Source organism: Entelurus aequoreus, linkage group LG04 (assembly GCF_033978785.1).
Source record: "Entelurus aequoreus isolate RoL-2023_Sb linkage group LG04, RoL_Eaeq_v1.1, whole genome shotgun sequence".
NCBI classification, from domain to species: domain Eukaryota; kingdom Metazoa; phylum Chordata; class Actinopteri; order Syngnathiformes; family Syngnathidae; genus Entelurus; species Entelurus aequoreus.
Window position 1 is genome coordinate 26045855 of NC_084734.1, and position 23419 is coordinate 26069273.

At 39.0% G+C, this 23419-nt stretch overlaps 1 protein-coding gene across 2 annotated transcripts in view; it reads right to left on the reverse strand.

Annotated features, from left to right (window-relative positions):
* Positions 1-23419, reverse strand: part of mdn1 (midasin AAA ATPase 1) — a 194309-nt gene that overhangs the window by 98704 nt on the left and 72186 nt on the right. For both annotated transcript variants that reach the window (XM_062044455.1, XM_062044454.1), the window contains exons 35-45: positions 23136-23333; positions 22761-22969; positions 22540-22662; positions 20964-21161; positions 18292-18399; positions 15437-15625; positions 14222-14311; positions 13871-14134; positions 13550-13802; positions 4939-5098; positions 2-118 (exon numbers count right to left, since the gene is read on the reverse strand). In XM_062044455.1, the coding sequence (XP_061900439.1) occupies positions 2-118; positions 4939-5098; positions 13550-13802; positions 13871-14134; positions 14222-14311; positions 15437-15625; positions 18292-18399; positions 20964-21161; positions 22540-22662; positions 22761-22969; positions 23136-23333 (1909 nt within the window). The remainder of the gene's footprint in view (position 1; positions 119-4938; positions 5099-13549; positions 13803-13870; positions 14135-14221; positions 14312-15436; positions 15626-18291; positions 18400-20963; positions 21162-22539; positions 22663-22760; positions 22970-23135; positions 23334-23419) is intronic.

Consider the following 23419-nt stretch of genomic DNA (forward strand, 5'->3'; position numbering starts at 1 on the left):
CCTGAAATTAGGATGCGGGGTGATTTTCGGGGTGTTCCCATCTATTATCCCACGTTCATTAATGGTGAGAGATCCACCAGGTTCCAGCAGAGCATTGAGGCGATCCAGTACAGAGGCACTGAGCACAACAAACACTTTAAATGGCTTCGTTTTACAGAATCTGTATGCCAAAAGACCATTTTCAAAACCAGGAATGACAGAAAAAGACACTTCAATAGCTCTGTCTACTTGCCCTGGTATTGGGGCGTAAAAAAGTTTGAATCCCATTGTAGATGAAATAAAAGGAAATCCAGACATTAAATTTCCTTGATCAAGGCTCGGGAAAAGTCACACCAAGTGGCAGAACACCGGTACACTCCACCACTCTGACTCTTTTCCTTGCATCTATGCAAACATGTGTTAATGTGAGTAGTCAGTAATGCACACTACATATATATTTTTTAAGATAAATAAGAATCTTGTATTTAAACATAAAAGCGTTTGGAAAAAGATCTTCTGAAAACTACAATAATGACTACAGTTGAATCCGTTTATGTTGATTCCCCTTGGACTAGCTGACTGACAATGTCAATGTAAGGTGTTGTCCACGTAACCAGAATGGAAAGTGAAACTAGCCATTGCTTTCACAATCACTTAGGACTTAAAGTGGAACTGCACTTTTTTGGAATTTTGACTATCGTTCACAATCACTATGAAAGACATGACGACGGATGGACTTTTAATGCATTCTAAATATGAAATAAATGCGATCAAAAGTCTGCTTACAATAGAGACTACGAGAGTTGCCCTTTTCTGCCATTCGTAAGTAAGTACATTTATAAATACAATTTACTTACTTACTGAGAACCCCTAATAACACGTCCAAACACCTCCATTAGGGTTTTATAAACATGATGTAAGTATATATGTAATGTAGTAATGGGCACATTTATGATAACATTTAATATTTTAAACATTTTAAACATAAGTGGCGTATTAATTTAAAAAACGCATCAAGTTTGTTTTTTTCACCTTCATCACTGATTTCTGCTCATTGCAGACTTTATGAGAGACAACAAACATAATAAAACATCACTTACTGTATAAGGTCCGCTGTCATTAGAATGTCTACTGCTAGGATGTTCATATATTCCCACTTAGATGAAAAATGTCTCATAATCCTCGCGAAGAAATGTGGTTGGGGGGACAGGTGCTTTTTGTGTCTCCTTGCCAGTTCCAGGTCGGAAATGGCTGTCAACGTGTCTTAACTTGTCGGATTATATTCTCAGCCATTTATTTTTCAGATGAGAGGCATTATTTATGATCCAATATAAACTTGCAGAGAAGCGAGGAGCAGCAGACCAATCTATGATGTAAACATAGGCACACCCGGAAATGACCACAGCGCCACTCTAAATAGTTTGTCTGCATTAGCATTTATAATAATAGTATCACTAAAACTTAATTAAATTCAAGTCACGAAATGTGAATTGGGTATTGTTGGCACTTTTTGAAAGGTTATCTATTGGATTTTGTGGGCGGAATAGTGGAGTTCCCATTGGCTTTGCAGTAAGCAGACTTTTATTTACATTTATTTAATATTTAGAATGCATTAAAAAAATCCATCCGTCGTCATCTCTATCATAACGATTGTGAACGATAGGCAAAATTCCCAAAAAAAGTGTAGTTCCCTTTAAGACATAACGAAAACGCATGATAATAAAAAATCTAGGTCAATATTGCGTTCCTACTTTGCTCTGAACAGGAAGTCTATATCTGTAGCATGTTAACATTACTTCACCAAAAATGGTTCCCGGGCGCGGCCACCGTTGCTGCCCACTGCTCCCCTCACCTCCCAGGGGGTGATCAAGGGTGATGGGTCAAATGCAGAGAATAATTTCACCACACCTAGTGTGTGTGACAATCATTGGAACTTTAACTTTTAACTTACAACACGTAGAAATTCCTCTCATTTTATGGCGACAAAAGCAGTTGATCAAGTATGCTGACGCCAGTTTACAGTAAGCGGGCTCTTTTTTGTACTAAGACTTTGTCGACATAAGTTACACTACCGTTCAAAAGTTTGGGGTCACATTGAAATGTCCTTATTTTTGAAGGAAAAGCACTGTACTTTTCAATGAAGATAACTTTAAACTAGTCTTAACTTTAAAGAAATACACTCTATACATTGCTAATGTGGTAAATGACTATTCTAGCTGCAAATGTCTGGTTTTTGGTGCAATATCTACATAGGTGTATAGAGGCCCATTTCCAGCAACTATCACTCCAGTGTTCTAATGGTACAATGTGTTTGTTTATTGGCTCAGAAGGCTAATTGATGAATAGAAAACCCTTGTGCAATCATGTTCACACATCTGAAAACAGTTTAGCTCGTTACAGAAGCTACAAAACTGACCTTCCTTTGAGCAGATTGAGTTTCTGGAGCATCACATTTGTGGGGTCAATTAAACGCTCAAAATGGCCAGAAAAAGAGAACTTTCATCTGAAACTCGACAGTCTATTCTTGTTCTTAGAAATGAAGGCTATTCCACAAAATTGTTTGGGTGATCCCAAACTTTTGAACGGTAGTGTAAGTTACAAAGTTAAAGTACCCATTATTGTCACACACACACTAGGTGTGGGCGAAATTATTCTCTGCATTTGACCCATCACCCTTGATCACCCCCTGGGAGGTGAGGTGAGCAGTGAGCAGCAGCGGTGGCCGCGCCCGGGAATCATTTTTGGTGATAAAACCCCCAATTCCAACCCTTGATGCTGAGTGCCAGGCAGGGAGGTAATGGGTCCCATTTTTATAGTCTTTGGTATGACTCGGCCAGGGTTTGAACTCACCTACCGATCTCAGGGCGGACACTCTAACCACTAGGCCACTGAGCAGGACTGACTTAAACAGACGATTATGTGGCTATGTAGAGAGGGCTAACTTTCGACTGTTCTTCAAGCATTATCCTGGTCTTTTCCTGCCCTGAGTATTTAAACTAACCCGACAAAATACACACACATGCGTGCATTAGTTACAGTATGTTAGTGTGTCGATTTGGCAAAGTTTAGCTCCTGACATTAGACATCATTAAATGAATAGTCTATTGTAACAACATATTTTTTTTCAATTTAGTTAGTAATAGTAAGAAACTTTATTTTATTTAATCTGTTCTTTTAAACGACAAGTGTCCTATTCACACTATCATGATTAGGACCGCGATTGGCATCGTAGAGTGAAACCTGGAGCTGTCGTGATGACCGTGGTAAATTGCATATGATCTTGACATGACAAGTCGTGGCAATCCTGTAAAATTTTTGGATGGTTCAGAAAATTGCCACGATCAACATGCCCAAATTTCTGAGATTGCGATCGCATCAGAACATGTCAGAACGCCACCAATCATGGTGCCTAATAGTGTTCATCGGGATCAATTTGAAAAAAATAAAAGCTCCACCATGCTGAGTTGCTATGTGACATGGTCTGTTACGCACAATTAGATAACATATCAGATGACCTGATAAAAGGACATCACAAAGAGATACGCTTAGATCACCTCCCAACTGCCAACGGTCTGTTCTGGCTCATAAACTGTAGCTGCTCTTCTTGTTGCTCTAGGGCAGTGATGTAAGCATACATTGCATCAGAAAAGTAATCACAGCGCTTAATTTTTTTATGTTTTACTTCTTAGTTTTTCGTTTTTTTTATTAAATCTGCAAAAACATCAAAAAAACGTTTTCACATTGTCATTACTTGGGTATTGTGTGTGGAATTTTGAGGTCACAAATCAATTTATTCCACGTTGGAATAGGGCTGTAACATAACAAAATGTGGAAAAAGTGATGGGCTGTCAATACTTTCTGGATGCAGTGTAGAAATGGCATGTTAAATGTGATGATGTCTTCATCAGGAGCTGCTGCCACATTGAACGTCTGAGACGAAATGAGCAAGGAGGACCATACATCGGTCTCATTTATATGCCAGGTCTCCAATCGGCGCCCACAATTGTTTCTAATTGAACGTAATTGACGTATAAGAATGTACAGGAACGCATCAAATCAGCGCTCCAATTGCATCTATACGGGTCATCCATTACGTCAAAACTGAATTTATTAAATCGTCTTCAGAGGTGAAATTTGACCACAAATACCACAGCAGCTATGAGTAGGCATTTGTTGACAGTGTGAACGTGGCATTATGGTAACACAGAGTATGCGAGCTGTAGTAGTGTTCTTGTATGTCTTGGTTTAAAACAATGTCATTTAATGCGAGTGGCATACCTTCTTTAAGCAGACACAGTACAGGCCAAAAGTTTGGACACACCTTCTCATTCAATGCATTTTCTTTATTTTCAGCTTATCGAGAGAATGCCAAGAGTGTGCAAAACACTAACCAGAGCAAAGGGTGGCTATTTTGAAGAAACTAGAATATAAAACAAGTTTTCAGTTTTTTCATCTTTTTTTGTTAAGTACATAACTGCACATGTGTTCATTCATAGGTTTGATGCCTTCAGTGACAATCTACAACAAGAAAACGCATTGAATGAGAAGGTGTGTCCAAATTTTTGGCCTGTACTGTATGTTCTTGTGTTGTGTTATGTCTGTTCTAGCATGACTTCAAAAGTGCAAATAGGTATGGTTGGAGAAAAAAAACATGACTGAAGCATGCAGAACCCTGACCTCAACCCCATAAAAAGGTTTGTAAAGATACAGTCAATGTTACTTGTCAAAGGCTGAGGTCCAACAGTGACCTCGCAAAACTTTTGTATAATCTAACCAAATTCCTCAAGACAAATTCCCCAAAAAAACTTTCATAGCTGCAAAGATGTGAAGTAGCATACATTTTCCTATGATCTCAGCTCCTGTAGATATATAGATAATGTTGACCATTTGGATGAACACTTGGAATAACATGAACAGTAGTTCTGACAAAATCTGTAATGAAGAGTAAGTACTGCTTACCTGCAGAAGTTAACATTGTCCATGAGCAACCAGTCGCCAGCCTGCAGGGCTTGGATCAGCATTCCATCCAACCACTCAAAGCCTCCACTGTTCCGGCCATCCTCCAGCTGAGCCATCCGCTCTTTCAGCAGCCTGAAGTCCAGTTGCAGCTTTGACATATCTAGAGGTTTAGGAAATGATATGACGAAATGATGCAAAACTGTCTAAATATTTGCATGCTGTATATGTTTTTTTACGATGCCACAACAATATTGTCATTAGAGATTTGTTAAATACCAACAGTGTCAGGTGTCAAGCACAAAGACAATGCATGTACTGCTTTAAATACTTAAGTATACATCCTAAATAAATGTTTTTCTCTGCATGTACAAGGTCGACATGGATGATGATGGTATAAAAGTAAAGATTTTGAAGGTTAGTGTAGTGCAGGGGTGTCAAACTCATTTTAGCTCAGGGGCCGCATGGAGGAAAATCTGTGCACACGCGGGCCGGACTTTTAAAATCATGGCATTAAAACTAAAAAATAAAGACAACTTCAGATTGTTTTCTTTGTCTTACTGTGACCAAAAATACAACAAACACATTCGGAAAATATTACAATAAAAATATCGGCAGCGGTAAAGTTTAGATCCATGAAGGAAAGAAGAAAGTGAATGAATGTTTATAACTGAATACATTTACATATGCACCTGCGATGAGGTGGCGACTTGTCCAGGGTGTACCCCGCCTTCCGCCCGAATGCAGCTGAGATAGGCTCCAGCACCCCCCGCAACCCCAAAAAGGGACAAGCGGTAGCAAATGGATGGGATGGATTAAAATTAGTTTTCTTTTGTATTTTTTTTAATTAATTATGTAACGTTTATGACAACCTTTTTCCAAAAGACAATATAGAATGTGAGATATAACAGGATAATGCATACATTTATCATTTGTTTTCAAACAGGTTACAAAAAAGTGGGACCCCAAAAATTTACTGTGGGACCCCATTTTTATGACCCGATGGGGTCCCTGGGACCCCATTTTGAAAATTCCTAGCGCCAACAATGATGGAGTATTGGTGCGTGCAAAACAGCAGCAGGCGGCTGTGGCCTGCGGGTCGGTTCTAATACTAATCAAATATCATAGATAACTCATTCCTTGACTTTGACACCCCTGGTATAGTGTATAGAATAGAGGTGGGAATCTTTGGGCACCTCAGGATTCAATTACAATACAGGGCCTACGATCTATTATAAATTTAATATTGGTATATCTTTAATTATTGTATTTACTTAACAATAATGTATATCACACATTTATTATTTCATTAATGAGTGTGTACCCATTCATATCAACGCAGCTTTGTTTCACTCTGTGGCTATTATTCTCTCTCCTAACTTAATCAAAACAACTTGCTAACTTCCTCTTCTTAGCTGGTTACTCTTTGCTGTAACGTGGCTCCAGTTAGACTTCTGTTGACGTGTACAAAGTACTTATTATTTTTGTTGGTTCATTAGTTCACATTCAAGCTAGATTAGCGGTTAGCTCTCTCCCTCTTGTTGTACTATTTCCACATCTTACAACCATCTAATTACTTTGTTTAACATACTTAAATAATTGGTATAGGTTGTATTCACTCATGTAATTTTTGACGAAAGTAAACAAAGTGGTGGTCTACCAAACCAACATGGCGACTGTGCAGCAAACAGTGTGAGAACTATCGGAGTATGCAAGGAGCCTAGATCTTACCACTAAAACCAGATACAAGCTAAAAATTCAAACTATGCACTATAATTGATCCCTATTAGAGATCAAAAAAGATTTGTTGAGTGATCTCAATGAGTATCTATCTGTATGTGTATCTATATCTGTCAGGTCGCGTTCCCAGACATGTTAAAACTATCTGGTGCTCCAGACCATACTTGCCAACCTTGAGACTTCCGATTTCGGGAGGTGGCGGGGTGGGGGGCGTGGTTGGGGGCGGGGGGCGTGGTTAAGAGGGGAGGAGTATATTTACAGCTAGAATTCACCAAGTCAAGTATTTCATACAGTATATATATACATATATATATATATATAATATATATATATATATATATATATATATATATATATATATATATATATATATATATATATATATATTATATATATATATATATATATATACACTACCATTCAAAAGTTTGGGGTCACTCAAACAATTTTGTGGAATAGCTTTCATTTCTAAAAACAAGAATAGACTGTCGAGTTTCAGATGAAAGTTCTCTTTTTCTGGCCATTTTGAGCGTTTAATTGACCCCACAAATGTGATGCTCCAGAAACTCAATCTGCTCAAAGGAAGGTCAGTTTTTTAGCTTCTGTAACGAGCTAAACTGTTTTCAGATGTGTGAACATGATTGCACAAGGGTTTTCTAATCATCAATTAGCCTTCTGAGCCAATGAGCAAACACATTGTCCCATTAGAACACTGGAGTGATAGTTGCTGGAAATGGGCCTCTATACACCTATGTAGATATTGCACCAAAAACCAGACATTTGCAGCTAGAATAGTCATTTACCACATTAGCAATGTATAGAGTGTATTTCTTAAAGTTAAGACTAGTTTAAAATTATCTTAATTGAAAAGTACAGTGCTTTTCCTTCAAAAATAAGGAAATTTCAATGTGACCCCAAACTTTTGAACGGTAGTGTATATATATATATCTACATCCTGAAAATATGCAAACAAAACTGTGTTTAGATAATTGATACTTCAAACTTGCATAAATAAATCTTAAGGAATATAACATAACTTGGCTTCTGAGAGCTTCAAAATGTAATGAATAAAATGCTAAAGTTGTTGAAAAACAAGCAATTATTTTAATAATTAAATATGGTCATTTTAAATGAATTATTATGATCATTTAAATTAATTATTTCAAATATGTTTATTTTAATGTATATTTCTATGGCTGGATGTTATAAGGAGTCAGAAAAAATACAAATAAAAATACAATTAATTTTGATGTTTTTAGCAAAATATAGTAAAATTTAGTTGTTTTAAAAAAAATGAATAAATACATTTATTTTTAGGTAAGATAAACACAATAATACAATTTATCTCTAGTCTGGATGATTTAGTTCTTGTCACCCTGTTGTCCTCCCGTCTCTTCCCCGAGGATGGCTCCATGAGCTGGGCAAACGCCTGGAGATGCCCTACGTCAACAACACGGTCGGCGGCCCGTCGGTGCGCAGCTCGTACATCACCGCCCTCTACTTCACTCTCAGCAGCCTGACCAGCGTCGGCTTTAACGTGTGCGCCAACACGGACGCCGAGAAGATCTTCTCCATCTGCACCATGCTCATCGGCGGTATGCCGGACGCCTCGTATGGAATAACGTGATTGGGCAGGCACGCTGTTTATATTGTGGGAAAGCGGACGTGAAAACAGGCTGTCCTCACTCAGGTCCGCATGGAGCTGGATGGGGCGTGGCCTCCAGCTCCGGCTGAAAATCTGGATATTTTCGGGAGAATATTTGTCCCGGGAGGTTTTCGGGAGAGGCGCTGAATTTCGGGAGTCTCCCGGAAAATTCGGGAGGGTTGGCAAGTATGCTCCAGACATTATTCTACACTACAAAACAGATGAAAACTTGAAAAAACATGGAGGTCTACAACATCTTTGTGTGTGGCTGGGTCAATGAAATATACGTATATTGAGACTCTCCCGGATAAATCATGCATCGGTTTTGCACGGGTAATGTTGCATTTCACGTCTACAACCATGTTTGTTGTCACACCTGGGTGAAGTTTTATCTGGATTTCATCTGGTGTCATGTTGTCTTGTCAATTCCTGTTTTATTTTGAAAGGTCAACTCTCCCTCTCGTTTCAGGTCACTTGCCCTTCCTCCTGTTTCATTGGTCTGATGTCTCTCCTGATTCCCTGATTGTGCCCACCTGTGTCACACTCCCTCATGTGTATAAATGTCTCGTCCTCCTCTTGTCTTGTGCCAGAGTGTCTCGTTACTTCGTGTGCGTACCTCCAGCGTTCCCTTGCCATAGCATTGTCCACAGCCGCAGCCACGTTTCTTGTACCTTTTTTGGATCCACGGGAGTATTTTGATTTGTAAGTTTTCTCAGGTAAGAATAGCTTCCTAGCATCACCTCCGTTGGAGTGGCTTTTGTTATACTTAGTAGTTTTTTGTTCATAACCCCTTTTTCCCTCCGTAGACGGAGCGTTTTTGAGTTATTGATATTTTTGTTAGTTTAGAGCTCAGGTCAGTTGTGTTTTTTATAGCCTGTTTGTTTCTCCTGTTTTGGACCCCTTCCCTTGTCCAAATAAATATATTGTCTTAAAATCCTGCATCTGTGTTCAGAGTCCTGTTCTAAGCGTGACATTTGTTGCCTTATTGATGTTGCACGTGGCGTTTATGAGTATGCGTGTTTTTCCTGCCTTCATCAGAATATGAATCTCAATGTTGTGTATGTGCTGAAAGCTTCATTTATGGTTGCTGCCTATGGTAAAAGCATTACTACTTACTACATTACTACTCAATGGCCTAGTGGTTAGAGTGTCCGCCCTGAGATCGGTAGGTTGTGAGTTCAATCCCCAGCCGAGTCATACCAAAGACTCTAAAAATGGGTCCCATTACCTCCCTGCTTGGCACTCAGCATCAAGGGTTGGAATTGGGGGTTAAATCACCAAAAATGATTCCCGGGCGCGGCACCGCTGCTGCCCACTGCTCCCCTCACCTCCCAGGGGGTGAACAAGGGGATGGGTCAAATGCATAGGATACATTTCACCACACCTAGTCTGTGTGTGACAATCAGTGGTACTTTAACTTTTTAACTTTTACTCTTTTGGGTTTTGCTGACATTTGCTTTCTTTTATTTAGACTCGCCGAGTTGGTGCTTTTGGAAACACCCGTAGCAAAAATGTGTTTAAAGAACTCCAAAACAAGATAAAATACAAATAACATGAAGAAAATACTTTGATGGGAAATACTAAACGTTAAAAGTATATAACACAAAGCGATCACTGCAAACACTTGCGTTCTTCGACTCTGCTCCCTTGGACTGGAGTGCGTGACCGTTTTCTGTCGTTTTTTTGTAAAATCTTGCACTCTTTCGCCCTTCCTGATTACCTCTCGAGGAACTCTGACAAAACGTTTATCCTTTTTGTGATTTGAACTGTTCCAACAGGCTAAAACAGGGGTCGGCAACCCGCGGCTCCGGAGCCGCAAGCGGCTCTTTGACCACTCAGCTGCATACTTGCCGACCCCCCCGATTTTCCCAGGAGATTTATGGATCTCAGTGCCTCTCCTGGATAACTCCCAGGGAAAATATAATCCTACTTTCACTCTAATTACAAAATTAAGGGAGTGCCCTAATGGCACTGCATTAATTGTACTCTATTGCATTTACAAACAGTATGCCAGCCCGGCTACATGTTGTATGTAGCTTTTACTTGCACACGTAGGAGACAGCAAAGCATACTTAGTCATCAGCCACACAGCTTACACTGACGGTAGCCGTATCAAACAACTTTAACACTGTTACGTTACAAATATGCGCCACACTGTGAACCCACACCAAAAAAGAATGAAAAACACATTTCTGGAGAACATCCCACCGTAACACAACACAACCAATACCCAGAATCCCATGCAGCCCTAACTCTTCTGGTCTAGATTATACACCCCCGCTACCACCAAATCCCCCCACACATCAACCCCCCACGCCCCTCTCCGTGCGTTGGTTGAGCGGAAGAGTTAATGCTGCATGGGATTCTGGGTATTGGTTGTGTTATGTTTATGTTGTGTTACAGTGCAGATGTTCTCCAGAAATGTGTTTGTCATTCTTTTTTGGTGTGGGTTCAAAGTGTGGCGCATATTTGTAACGTAACAGTGTTAAAGTTGTTTTATACGGCTATACCGTTAGTGTAAGCTGTGTGGCTGCTGACCTAGTACGCCTTGCTGTCACTTACGTGAGCAAGCTGAAACTGCATTCTGCATGTGGTCGAGCAGGTACACTGTTTGGGCAGGCTGTAGAGGGCGCCAAAAGCAGTGCCATCACGCCCTGATATTCGGGAGTCTCCCGGAAAAAATGAGAGGGTTGGCAAGTATGACGCTATCAAGCGCAATTCATTCAAAATCCGCGGGCCGCACTAACATCAAATTTCCACATTAAAGTGCGTGCCGGTGCGTGTGTCTGAGACCCCTGGTTAACATAGCACAAAGCATTTAAGCTTTGTATGCGGTGTTTTTCATTTTAATTTTTTTTTTGTGGCTCCCATTATTTTCTTTAATTTGTGAAACTTGCCAAAATGGCTCTTTGAGTGGTAAAGGTTGCCGACCCCTGGGCTAAAACAATGCAAGCATAGGGCCTTTTTCTACGAGAAAGGCAAAATGCCGCCCAGAACGCAATGAGAACAGATGCTCGCTGGCCCACCACTTCAAGCCTCGCATAGTTACTGAGGCGAACATGACGTCAGGTGAATACAACCTTTATGGACATTTGTCCATCAATTCAGAATCGTCCATGTAAATTTTGCTCTATAGGCATATTTATAACCCACTTCCTGAGTGTGTATAGAAGCAGTTCGTTTGTGGAGGTATTACCTTTATTTATTTAATTAAAAACCCTCTATGCCCCGCCCACTCCAAAAGCTTTAGAATTTAACTTCAGAAAACAAGCAATGTTAAAGATGAAACATTAAAACATATCCAAATGATATGAAACTTTATGTATTTAGCAGGACTAAAAATATAATAAAAGTTGCTGTATAAACTTGGAAAACATATGAAGCATGAGAAGCTGACCAGAAATGATTGGAATAAATAAAAGAAATTAAAAAAAATAATAATTATTTCTTTTTTTATATAGTTTTACCGCTGCGAGTACACTACTACCACAGAGAAATTAACGCATGCTTACTGTATGTAATAGTATGATTTTACTAGTAAACATCTCATATTGATCTCATTTGGTAATTGGCGCCAATTTACCCACATGACACTTTTTTGGGGGGTTAAGTGATCCTTGTATAGTTGTGCAAGTGTTTGTGGCATTTCAGCAGCTTTTGACACGGACTTATCCCGGATTTTTTACTTTTCCATTATCATTACATTCATTTTCACCGCAATGTTAACAAATGCTTCCCTGCTCAATGTCTCCACGTTTGGGTCCCAAATACTTTGTTTCCATCCTCCGGCTTCGACCATGCACTAAATTGATCGTTCTGAAGCCACATAATGACTTGCACTTACCCATCTTACGCATGTAATTCGGCTTTGCTGTGGGCTTTCGTTAAGTTTACTCCACAACTATGCTAAGCTGTAACAACACACCACTGCGCGCGCACAGCACACTGGAAGGTGCGCAATTAATTCTGATCAGTGCAGCACAGGTAGCTTACTTTAGTTCTGTTTTGCAGTTTCGTTATAGCGCCCTCAAAAATCTGAACATTGAAAAGCAGGACTGAAGTTTATGCATTTTTAAAATAAAGTAACGTAAGTGGATTTTTAAGACCTTTTATGAGATTGAAGGATAATTTTAGACATTTTAAGGCTTTAATTTCAAATTGTTGGATTTAAGGCTTTTTAAAACCCTGCAGATAGCCTGTATTAGCAACTGAAAAATAAAACAAAATGTACCAAAATCAGAGGAACTATAGGAGCACTTGGATGTACCTTTCTAGGGGTGACAAAACACCAGGTAAATCGCAATGCAATATTTGTAAAATATTAAATCGGTCAAATCTTCGTCATTAATGAGAGTAATCAAGAGTAAAAAAAAAATTTAAAAAATCCATCCATCCATTTTCTACCGCTTGTCCCTCTCGGGGTTGCGGGGGTGGCTGGAGCCTATCCCAGCTACATTCGGGCGGAAGGCGGCGTACACCCTGGCAAAGTCAAAAATAATAATAAATAGAAAATAAAATAATTCTTACCAATAACATCTATAATAATGTGTAATGCATATATTTAAAATAAACTGATCCAACTCAATTATTACAGATTGGAGTGATTTTTTTCCTTGATAAAAATGAGTTAAAAAAAGGAAATGAATAGAATATATAGTAGAATAACGAGCAGTCTTTTGAACGGCTCTTTTACAGGAACGTCTTCTCAAGATTCAGGTCTCTAGAAAAAATCCAGAATAACTTCAATATTTTTTGTAGTTCAGGTCCCTGGCCTGCCAAACAATAGGAAGCCATAACAAGAAGAAACACTGTTGCCAACTTAGCAAATTTGTCACTAATGAGGCAAGCTCGAGTTACACAGGTACTAGTCTGAGGCACACTTGGAAGAGTTCATTAATTGCAACTCTAAACTTTGCAAATATTCAATTACACTGCACAAAGAAACAATGGCTTTCCCACTAAATATGAACGTACGATTAAAACCAGAAAATGGCATACGCCCAGTAAAAATTCAGATGTGATCAGACCACTGGAGATACTCTTTTTCAAATGGGCGTTCTAAATAACCTGCTGTGGGCAACTCCCCAATCTAAAATCATTTAAAAAGTTATTTGTAACATGAAAAAAGACAAAAAAAGGACAGAAGAAAGTGAATTTATATTTCTAAACATTTGTTTGGCTTCATATATTTTTTGCTCACTTTTTTACTATGCAAATTAAGATGGTTACCTGTAAGCACTTTGAGTTTTCTGTTCAGCTTTTCCAGGAGGAGGAGGATGACTTCCAGTTTGTTTATGGCCTCAGAATTGACACTGACCATAGCTTCCTTCTTCAGCCACTGGCAAAACAGGCCCCACGTACGCAGCAGAAACTCATTCTCTTTAAGGCCCTTATCCAGCAACGACAAGCCATGTCGTGTTACCAGGGCAACGAAGTAGCCGACACTTTCAAGAACATGTTGCCATGGCCGCATGATATCCACCTAGAAAAAGATTGTCAGGTTGAATCTTTAGACAAAGATGGCACACTACAAAATGAGTTCTAAGGTACCTGTTCAAAGCCTCCCAGCAACTCTGTCGTGTCCATGGTACTGTTCATTGCCATGACTCTGAGGCGGTTTCCTGTCAGGACAGCCAGTAGTTTCACCAGGCTGGTCTTTCCACTGCCCATTGGCCCAACCAGTATGGTCATCCAGCCCATTTCAACACATTTCATCAGGGACTCAAGTGGTCTCAGTGCTTGGTGTGTGATGGACAAAGGAGGATCCAAGCATACATGGGCTCCACCTTTACGCTGCAGGACAGAAAACCCCACCTAAAAGAATATGTTTAACGAAGAAAAAAAATCACTTTTTTTTTTGCCAGTTGTTTCAGGAAAATTTGCTTTGACATTATCACTTACTTGCAAGTTGAGTGGTGTCATATGAAATTGTCTAGAACATGTGTAGGACTTAAAGTCCTCCGCAAACACTTTCCTGAAAACAGCCAATACCTGTGTGGGACAAGTAGACGCTCAACAATTAAACATCATATTTCAAACAAATTACCATTATAAATCTTTTACAGATTTCAGGTATAGGCAGATCATAGGCGTGCTTGCACCTTTACCCAGAGGGCAACCAATCAAATATAACTATGATCAAAGGGGTCTCCCATGCTCTTGGTATTGTGGTAAAGACTCCATTGCGATATATAATTTCACAGAAGAGTTAGAGCTGAAAAAACAGTAGGGGTGTGGGGAAAAATCGATTCGAATTCGAATCGCGATTCTCACGTTGTGCGATTCAGAATCGATTCTCATCTTTAAAAAATCTATTTATTTTTTTTTCATTGTTTTTTTTTTTTTTTTAATTAATTAATCAATCCAACAAAACAATACACAGCAATACCATAACAATGCAATCCAATTCCAAAACCAAACCCGACCCAGCAACACTCAGAACGGCAATTAACAGAGCAATTGAGAGGAGACACAAACACGACACAGAACAAACCAAAAGTAGTGAACAAAAATTAATATTATCAACAACAGTATCAATATTAGTTACAATTTCAACATAGCAGTGATTAAAAATCCCTTATTGACATTATCATTAGACATTTATAAAAATTAAAAAAAGAACAATAGTGTCACAGTGGCTTACACTTGCATCGCATCTCATAAGCTTGACAACACACTGTGTCCAATATTTTCACAAAGATAAAATAAGTCATATTTTTGGTTCATTTAATAGTTAAAACAAATTTACATTATTGCAAACAGTTGATAAAACATTGTCCTTTACAATTATAAAAGCTTTTTACAAAAATCTACTACTCTGCTCGTATGTCAGCAGACTGGGGTAGATCCTGCTGAAATACTATGTATTGAATGAATAGAGAATCGTTTTGAATTGGGAAAATATCGTTTTTGAATCGAGAATCGCGTTGAATCGAAAAAAAAAAAATCGATTTTGAATCGAATCGTGACCCCAAGAATCGATATTGAATCGAATCGTGGGACACCCAAAGATTCGCAGGCCTAGTAAACAGTAGCTGCAAAGTGATGTGTAAGAAGAGGGGGCTTCAGACAACTTTTTGGGGTCACTTGCATTAACAAAGGGTTAAAACTGATTACCTGTGCCTTATCAGCCTCGGTTCTCATCCTCTCTGCATACACCAAAGCCACATGCTGACCAGGGTTAATAAATCCCGGCGACTGGTCTGCCTGTATTAGCTGACACCAGCGGAATATGTCACGCAGGTTGAACTCCCAGGGGCTTCCTTTCTGACCCCAATGTCGCTGGACACTCACCTCCTGGACAAGCTATAACAAGGTGATGTAGAAAAACGGGACAAATGTGGTCAAATTTTTCAGTGTGTATTTGACAACACTTAAACATAATGTAAAAATCATAACACAGATATTATTTTTAATAAATAAACTTGATGTGAAGCTGTTCAGAGAAGCAAAATGAAGATGGCTTTAAAAGGAAGAAGTACGTTCTTGAAAAGTGGAACAAAAAGTGCTCAACAGTGAGTCAAACGGATTTGGATATGATGGATTTGTGGCAGGAAGTACAGTTTCCACTGTATTACTCTTAAGTTTGAGACGCTTGACAGAAAACCAAGAATGAATTTCCTAAATAAAGCCAGAGGGAAACGGGTGAAATTGATTAAGCACGATAATTCAAACAGTGAAAATGTGTATAGCAACGGAAATGTATTTAAAATTTAGGGTGGCCACTTGAAGTTTATATCCATACATTCATCGTGGAAAAGGATATCATGTTCATTTTGGGCCCTTAAGGGTTGATTTGAACTGTTCTCTTTTCAACACAATGTACATCTTCATTGACTTGTAAAAAACAAGAATTGGAAACACAGGTCTAACAGCGGGATCATCTCTAATTTAGAAAGGTAAAAATGAACATTGGGGTTTAAATGTGAACATACAGAGTACCCTCACTAAGACGTAATTGGTTAATGTCACTTTGCAAGTTTTGACTTGACCTGACACTTTGTATCACAATCAAAAAGCTTCTGGCATAATTATGGTTGATAATTGACCATTCTACCAAAATAAATAGAGTTCATTTGAATTGTTTGATTTCCTGGCAGACTGTCCATTTAAAGGCCTACAGAAATGAAATTTTCTTATTTAAACGAGGATAGCAGGTCCATTTTATGTGTCATACTTGATCATTTCGCGATATTGCCATATTTTTGCTGAAAGGATTTAGTAGAGAACATCGAGGATAAAGTTTGCAACTTTTGGTCGCTGATAAAAAAGCCTTGCCTGTACCGGAAGTAGCGTGACGTCACAGGTTGTGGAGCTCCTCACATCTGCACATTGTTTACAATCATGGCCAACAGCAGCGAGAGCGATTCGGACCGAGAAAGCGACAATTACCCCATTAATTTGAGCGAGGATGAAAGATTCGTGGATGAGGAAATTGAGAGTGAAGGATTAGAGGGCAGTGGAAGCGATTCAGATAGGGAAGATGCTGTGAGAGGCGGGTGGGACCTGATATTCCGCTGGGAATGACTAAAACAGTAAATAAACACAAGACATATATATACTCTATTAGTCACAACACAACCAGGCTTATATTTAATATGCCACAAATTAATCCGCATAACAAACACCTCCCCCCTCCCGTCCATATAACCCACCAATACAACTCAAACACCCGCACAACACACTCAATCCCACAGCCCAAAGTACCGTTAACCTCCGTAAAGTTCATACAGCACATATATTTCCCCAAAGTTACGTACGTACGGGCAAGCGATCAAATGTTTGGAAGCCAAAGCTGCGCACTCAGCGCGTATCCAACTCAAAGTCCTCCTGGTTGTGTTGCTGCAGCCAGCCGCTAATACACCGATCCCACCTACAGCTTTCTTCTTTCCTGTCTTCATTGTTCATTAAACAAATTGCAAAAGATTCACCAACACAGATGTCCAGAATACTGTGGAATTTTGCGTTGAAAACAGACGACTTAATAGCTGGCCACAATGGTGTCCCAATATGTCCGCACAATCCGTGACATCACGCGCAAACGTCATCATACCGAGACGTTTTCAGCAGAATATTTTGCGGGAAATTTAAAATTGCACTTTACTAATCTAACCCGGCCGTATTGGCATGTGTTGCAATGTTAAGATTTCATCATTGATATATAAACTATCAGACTGCGTGGTCGGTAGTAGTGGGTTTCAGTACACCTTTAAAGATTTTTGTAGGGTTGATGTGGGGTTTTAAGAAGTCCATTGACACGTGCCACAGCATCTCATCGCCAGGCAGCTATTTTTTTAGTCATCATTCGTGAGTACAGTACTCATATCAAATGTTACAATTATAAAGAGCTTAGAAAGTGTTTGAGTGTGTGGTAAAGGTTAATAACACTGCATACAGGGTCTTTTAAAGACCAAAAATACATGCAGTATTTATATAAATCTGAATAAATACCATCCGTACTTCACGGAAATTCCCCTACCACAGACAGGGAACAGACAGGAAACCTAACTCCCGCGATTAATGAGGTAACATTGTATATATTTGAAACTGTTTTTATCATTTTGACACTGTGTAAATTGGAGAACATTCAAACTGGCACATCCCATTTTTGTTACAACTTGATGAGCCATCCTGGAAAAAGAAAGGTTAAGATAAAACAGTAACTGCTCAAATAACCGACATTCATATGAATGACGAGTAACGTTCAAAACAAAAAGACAACAATATGAAAATAAAAAACGCATGCATTAAAAGAAAAAAAGAAAACATGATTCTGTTTTTTGCTTAAGTAGCAACCATGTGGGTTATTTCCGAAAAGGTAAAAAAAAAAAAAGACAACCAAACTAAGACATTTTGAACTATATATACTTATTAGTTGGTTTAGCATTCATGACTCCTAAACATTTGGTACACACTTGTAGCGCAGCAGTGAGGCTTAAGTGGTCACTGAAGGACAACAAATAAAAACTTACCCTATCACTGAACTCGACCATTCTAGAAATTATTCTTTTGTCAATGGTGGGAAACATGGAATTTCCTATGAACTCCATGTCTTGGTTGGTCAGCTGATCCACAAACACCTGGAAATAAAATATTTATCAGGTTTCGGTTTCATAATACACCAACATATGCAACAACAAAAAAGAACAAGAAGGCATAATGTAATTTGAAAAGTTGGAAAATAATACTAATAGCACTAATTAGGGGTGTTCCGATCAGGGTTTTATGCTGCTGATTCTGATCTACATGTTATTTTTTAATATATATTTATAATGAGCGATATTGACAGTGTAGCAATACCAACCCAATATTTAAACTAGCTCCCTAATAACTTTTATTGCATACAATTGTTTGAGCAAAACAAAGTCAATAGTACACAATTAAACAAAAGCAAAAACTACCTTCTATTACTCAATTAAATCCTTTGGTTTTGCCCTCAAAGTCCTCCCGTGAGATTTATTCCCTGAAACATTAACAAAAATGACAAAAAAAGGTATTTTGAAGAAAATTGGCGATCTATTCACACTAGTATCTATCATAAACTGATACTACCCTTGGTATTGGCACTACCAATACATGGATCGATCCGTCCTTCTCTTACGTGTATGCCTGGCCGCTATACAGCAACAGACACCATTATGTTATCCTCTCTCAAGATTTTTATTTATCTACTTGTTAATTCCCCGTTATTAGCTGCTTATTTACTGCTGTAACGTAGTTCCATCTACACTTAGTTTACTAAGCACTTATTCATTCCGTTGTTTCAAGCTAGCTTAGCAGCTAATCCAGTGATAATACATGTAAGAAATGTTGTTCGACTGCCGCAATGGAGGATCATTGACTTAGGGGAGTGGCTACACCCTGTGTATGGAGATATACAGTTAGCTGCTCGCCGCATCTGTCAGCTGGGGGACTAAAAATAAATAGTGTCAGCCAGAGGTGACTGGATTTTGTGATCAGCATTGATAAGCATTAATCGACACTGACCAATAACGTACATTTTCATGGAAATTGGCCAATTCTGATTTGGGCTGCCGCTATCGATTAATTGACTAATTGGATAAATCTCACTTCATATTCTTTTGCTCATTTTTAGGGAAATTACTCAAAATATATTTTTTTAATAAACGCACATCATCAACATTCAAATTCCATTTTTAACATAACATTTAACAATTCCATTTTAACATCTGTCATCGGCATTGGCAGAAGGGTTGCTCTTTTGCAATTGTTTTTTTCCCCACTACAATAGGGCGGAACCATCCTTGCTCGGACATGCACTCCACCAGCTTCTCGACTAGATCTGACCAATCAATGTCTAAAACTGGATCTGACCAATCCAAGTCTATGAATATGAACTGATGAAGCACTACTTAGATGAGACGCAAACATCTTCTAAGACAAACTGAAACTAATGAAGCCTACTTAGCTGAGAGGCAAAACATCTTCTAAGACAAACTGAACTAATGAAGCCTACTTAGATGAGAGACAAAACATCTTCTAAGACAAACTGAACAGTACAGTTGCGATCAATTAAATGCCCTGAGCGGAATGAGAACATCCACAGAAATATTTTAACATATGTGCATTAATAAAAATAATTACCCGGTAATGTCTTCGCTGTTTGCCCCCACACGGATCACAGCACCCAGACATCACGGCTCTCACGTGCGCTCTATTATAGCGGCCGTGCAGAAACTGTGTCCGCATATTTTAAGTTTCAGTCCGGGTTTGATATATTTTTCTTAGTTACACCCATTGAACGATTAATCAAATATAAATCAGAGCGGTTTTCTTATCAAATTAATACATTTAAACACTAATGATTAGAGGAGGGGGAAATAATCGATTTTTAGATGCATCGTAATTTAGATATGGACGATTATAAAATCGATAAGTAAACGTCAATCGATAATCGATTTATTTATTGTAAATTAAGTAATGCAGACAGTTCTAAAATTTGTCTGACTGCAGCGAACTACTTCACCGAGAGATCAGACCAGCTCCTTTATTTTAGGGCACTTATGTTCCAGTTTTGCACACATTTCCATTAATTTAATAAATGTAATGGGAATAAATTAAACGTTTTCTTAATACAAATGCACTGTTTTTCAAAATTGCAATTTTTAATCTAATCGTAGCTCCTGAATTGTAATCGTAATCAAATCGTGAGGTGACCAAAGATTCCCACCTCTATTAATGATACGCTTTGTCACTCCATGACACAAAGCTGACATGCAAGCTGCTTTTTCTTGAAACATAATATAATCTAATTTTATCCACTTCGAGTTTGTTGTAGCCCGTTCACCTGATTTAAAACATCAAAATGAAACCATTGATTTTTCAGTATGTGGCCCTAAGTGAAAAAAAGTTTAATGACAGATTAATGTAGTGATCTAAATATAATTATCAGTTTTAGCTAGTTTACTATGTCTGTGTTTTTCAGAATCGGTTTTGATTTGTCCATGATCGTTGGGGAACGACAATGCACTTAAGCTCCAAATGTGCTTAAATGAAAACACTTTTTTTCAAATGAACAAACTGTAAATTTGAAGAAAATGCACCAATCCAGCAAGTACAGCATGTGAAGGCAAGCAAAAAATCTAAAGTATGGCAACATTTATATGTCTGTATTTATTGTTACCTGTGTGAATCTGTTCAGGAAAGATTTAGGAAGCCCCTTACGGCCACCGCCTTGAGTGTAAGGATTTTGACAACCGAAAATTTTTGTCTTCTCGTGCTGAACTTGGAAGGTCACGCCCAGCTCGGGAATGAAGACTTCTGCTCTGTGATCAAAGCAGGCATTCAGTCCTTCCAACACTGGCTGAGATGCCAGGTTCAGCTGTCAGGATAAAGAATAAGGCAGTTTAAGTCTTCGGATGCATAATAGCGGAGATTTTCACAAATTCAAATCTCAAGGCTGGTTACAAGTCCAACTTACACCTGTATTGACCATTTGTCATCTTCTTTGAAGTTCGTATTATTCAGTCAGCAGGTACAGGAGGTCCTTGTACTACTTACAAGCGTTAGTCGAGTTTTAGTGTTGTAAGTTGAGTTTTAGTGTAAATTAGAATTTGTTGGAACTCAATTGTTGTGGAACTGTCACGGTTGACACATATCTTCAACGTTGCTTGGAAGTTAGGTAAAGTACCTCTGGTTTTACAAAACGGGTTGGCGGTCCCCCCTTCTCCAGATGGATGATCGGAGGGTATGTTCCAACAGGTGGATCACACTCAAATCTATTACAGAGTGCTGTAGAGAAGGGTACGATCGTAAGTCTAACCACAGCTACAGGAGGTGCAATGTGGCTACCGTCCTGGTTATGAAACACGAACCAGCTATACACACCTGCAAGGATACTGGAGGGTGCATGGTATTTTGCCCAGCAAGTCCACACATGCGCTTTGTGGACTTTGAAAAGGCAATTGATTGTGTCACTCGCAGTGTTCTATGGGGCACTCCAGGAGTATGGAGTTTGTGGCACAATATGCAGTGTCAAATGTCAGGAGCCTGGTTTGCACTGTCAGAGATAATGTGAGGAGCTTGGTTATCTGGGAGAAGCTCGGAGTAAAGACGAAACGTGACCACGAAACGCCGGAATACAAATTGTAGCACAAGGGCTGTCTGTATGAGCATTTAAAAAAACATTTTTTTAGAATTCACAGTAACAATCAGTATAACACAACTATACATGTGTAGGCATGTGTAAATAGAGGCAAATTATCTTCAATAACATAGTACAATTTCAAGTTTACAAAATGGTCGAAAGAGAGGTTATGACGTCGCCAAAGTAAAACAAAGATTGTTCACAAGTCATAGACCAGCCAGTCAGAGTTGAGTCTAAGGCTGGGTGATTATATGATCATGATCAATGAGTGTGATACATTTCAGGTCGTATATGGTGATCAGTTGTGAGCACAATGACTTGATCAAACATGGCAGAAATGTCCGTTACAACAGCCAATCACAGTTGACCTTTTCCCGCTCCACTTGTGGTTTTAAGGTGTCGTGATATAAATCGAGATCGATGATATGAATAAATACATAGTGATCATTCTTTTTTCCATAATCCCGAGCCCTTGTTGAGTCTCAAATATTTTTAACACAAGTCCTAGTCAAGTCCAAGTCTGTGTGTGTGGTAACTTGACTTCAAGTTACTGACTCTGTGTATTACAGGATTTCAAAGAAGCAGTAAATGTGTTTGGTTCAATGGTTTGTACCTCATCTAGGAGAATCCAGTGGCCTGCCTTCAAAGCAGCCAGAAGTGGACCATCACGCCATGCAAACTGTCCTCCCTTCCCTCCTTCCACGGGAAAATCGGTCCCAAACAAGTCAGTGACATCCTGTTAAGGAATCGGACATCATCAATAATGAAGAGTATTTGTGTTTACAGATCATTTGAGAGTACAATAGACTAGCACAATTCACAAATGTGACTTACAGTTTGCTCTGACAGGTTGATTCTGACTAGGTGGTTCCCCGAAGCTTTGGCCAGTGCAGACACAAGACTTGTTTTGCCCACACCGGGTGAACCTTCCAGTAGGACAGGCCTCTGCAACTTCAATGCCCGTAAAAGCCTTTGAGCATTCATTGCAGTAGTGCCTGCTGCAATGGTGTAGTCAGATAAATCATCACTCTTGTTAAGAGGCCCTGTATGGATGGACAAAGTATTTGTAAGAGGGGTACATATACAAAATCAGTCGGGTATTAATTACATTCTTTTCCCACATTGTCTGAACAAAGCACGCATATGTAATCCACCACTTCAAGTTGAGTATTACATTCCAGACATTGTGGAATACCTCTATAACTGTACCTAGGGTAATGTAGAAGGGATGGATGCCAAAGAAATCTTCACCACACTGAGGTTGACGCAGAAGGCTGGTGTCATACATCCTCAGGGCGTCATGTGTCTCTTGATCTACTTGATTCATTTGACTCAAGCGCAGGTGCAAAAAGCCCAAGCACTTCCTGCGTGCTGTTATGGCATTGTGGGAACAGGACACAGTGGTTCCTTAAAAAAAGAATAAAATACAGAACTCAGAGTTTAATCTTTTTTTTTCTTCACATTTTCAATTGGGGAAAAAGTCTCAGTTAGTA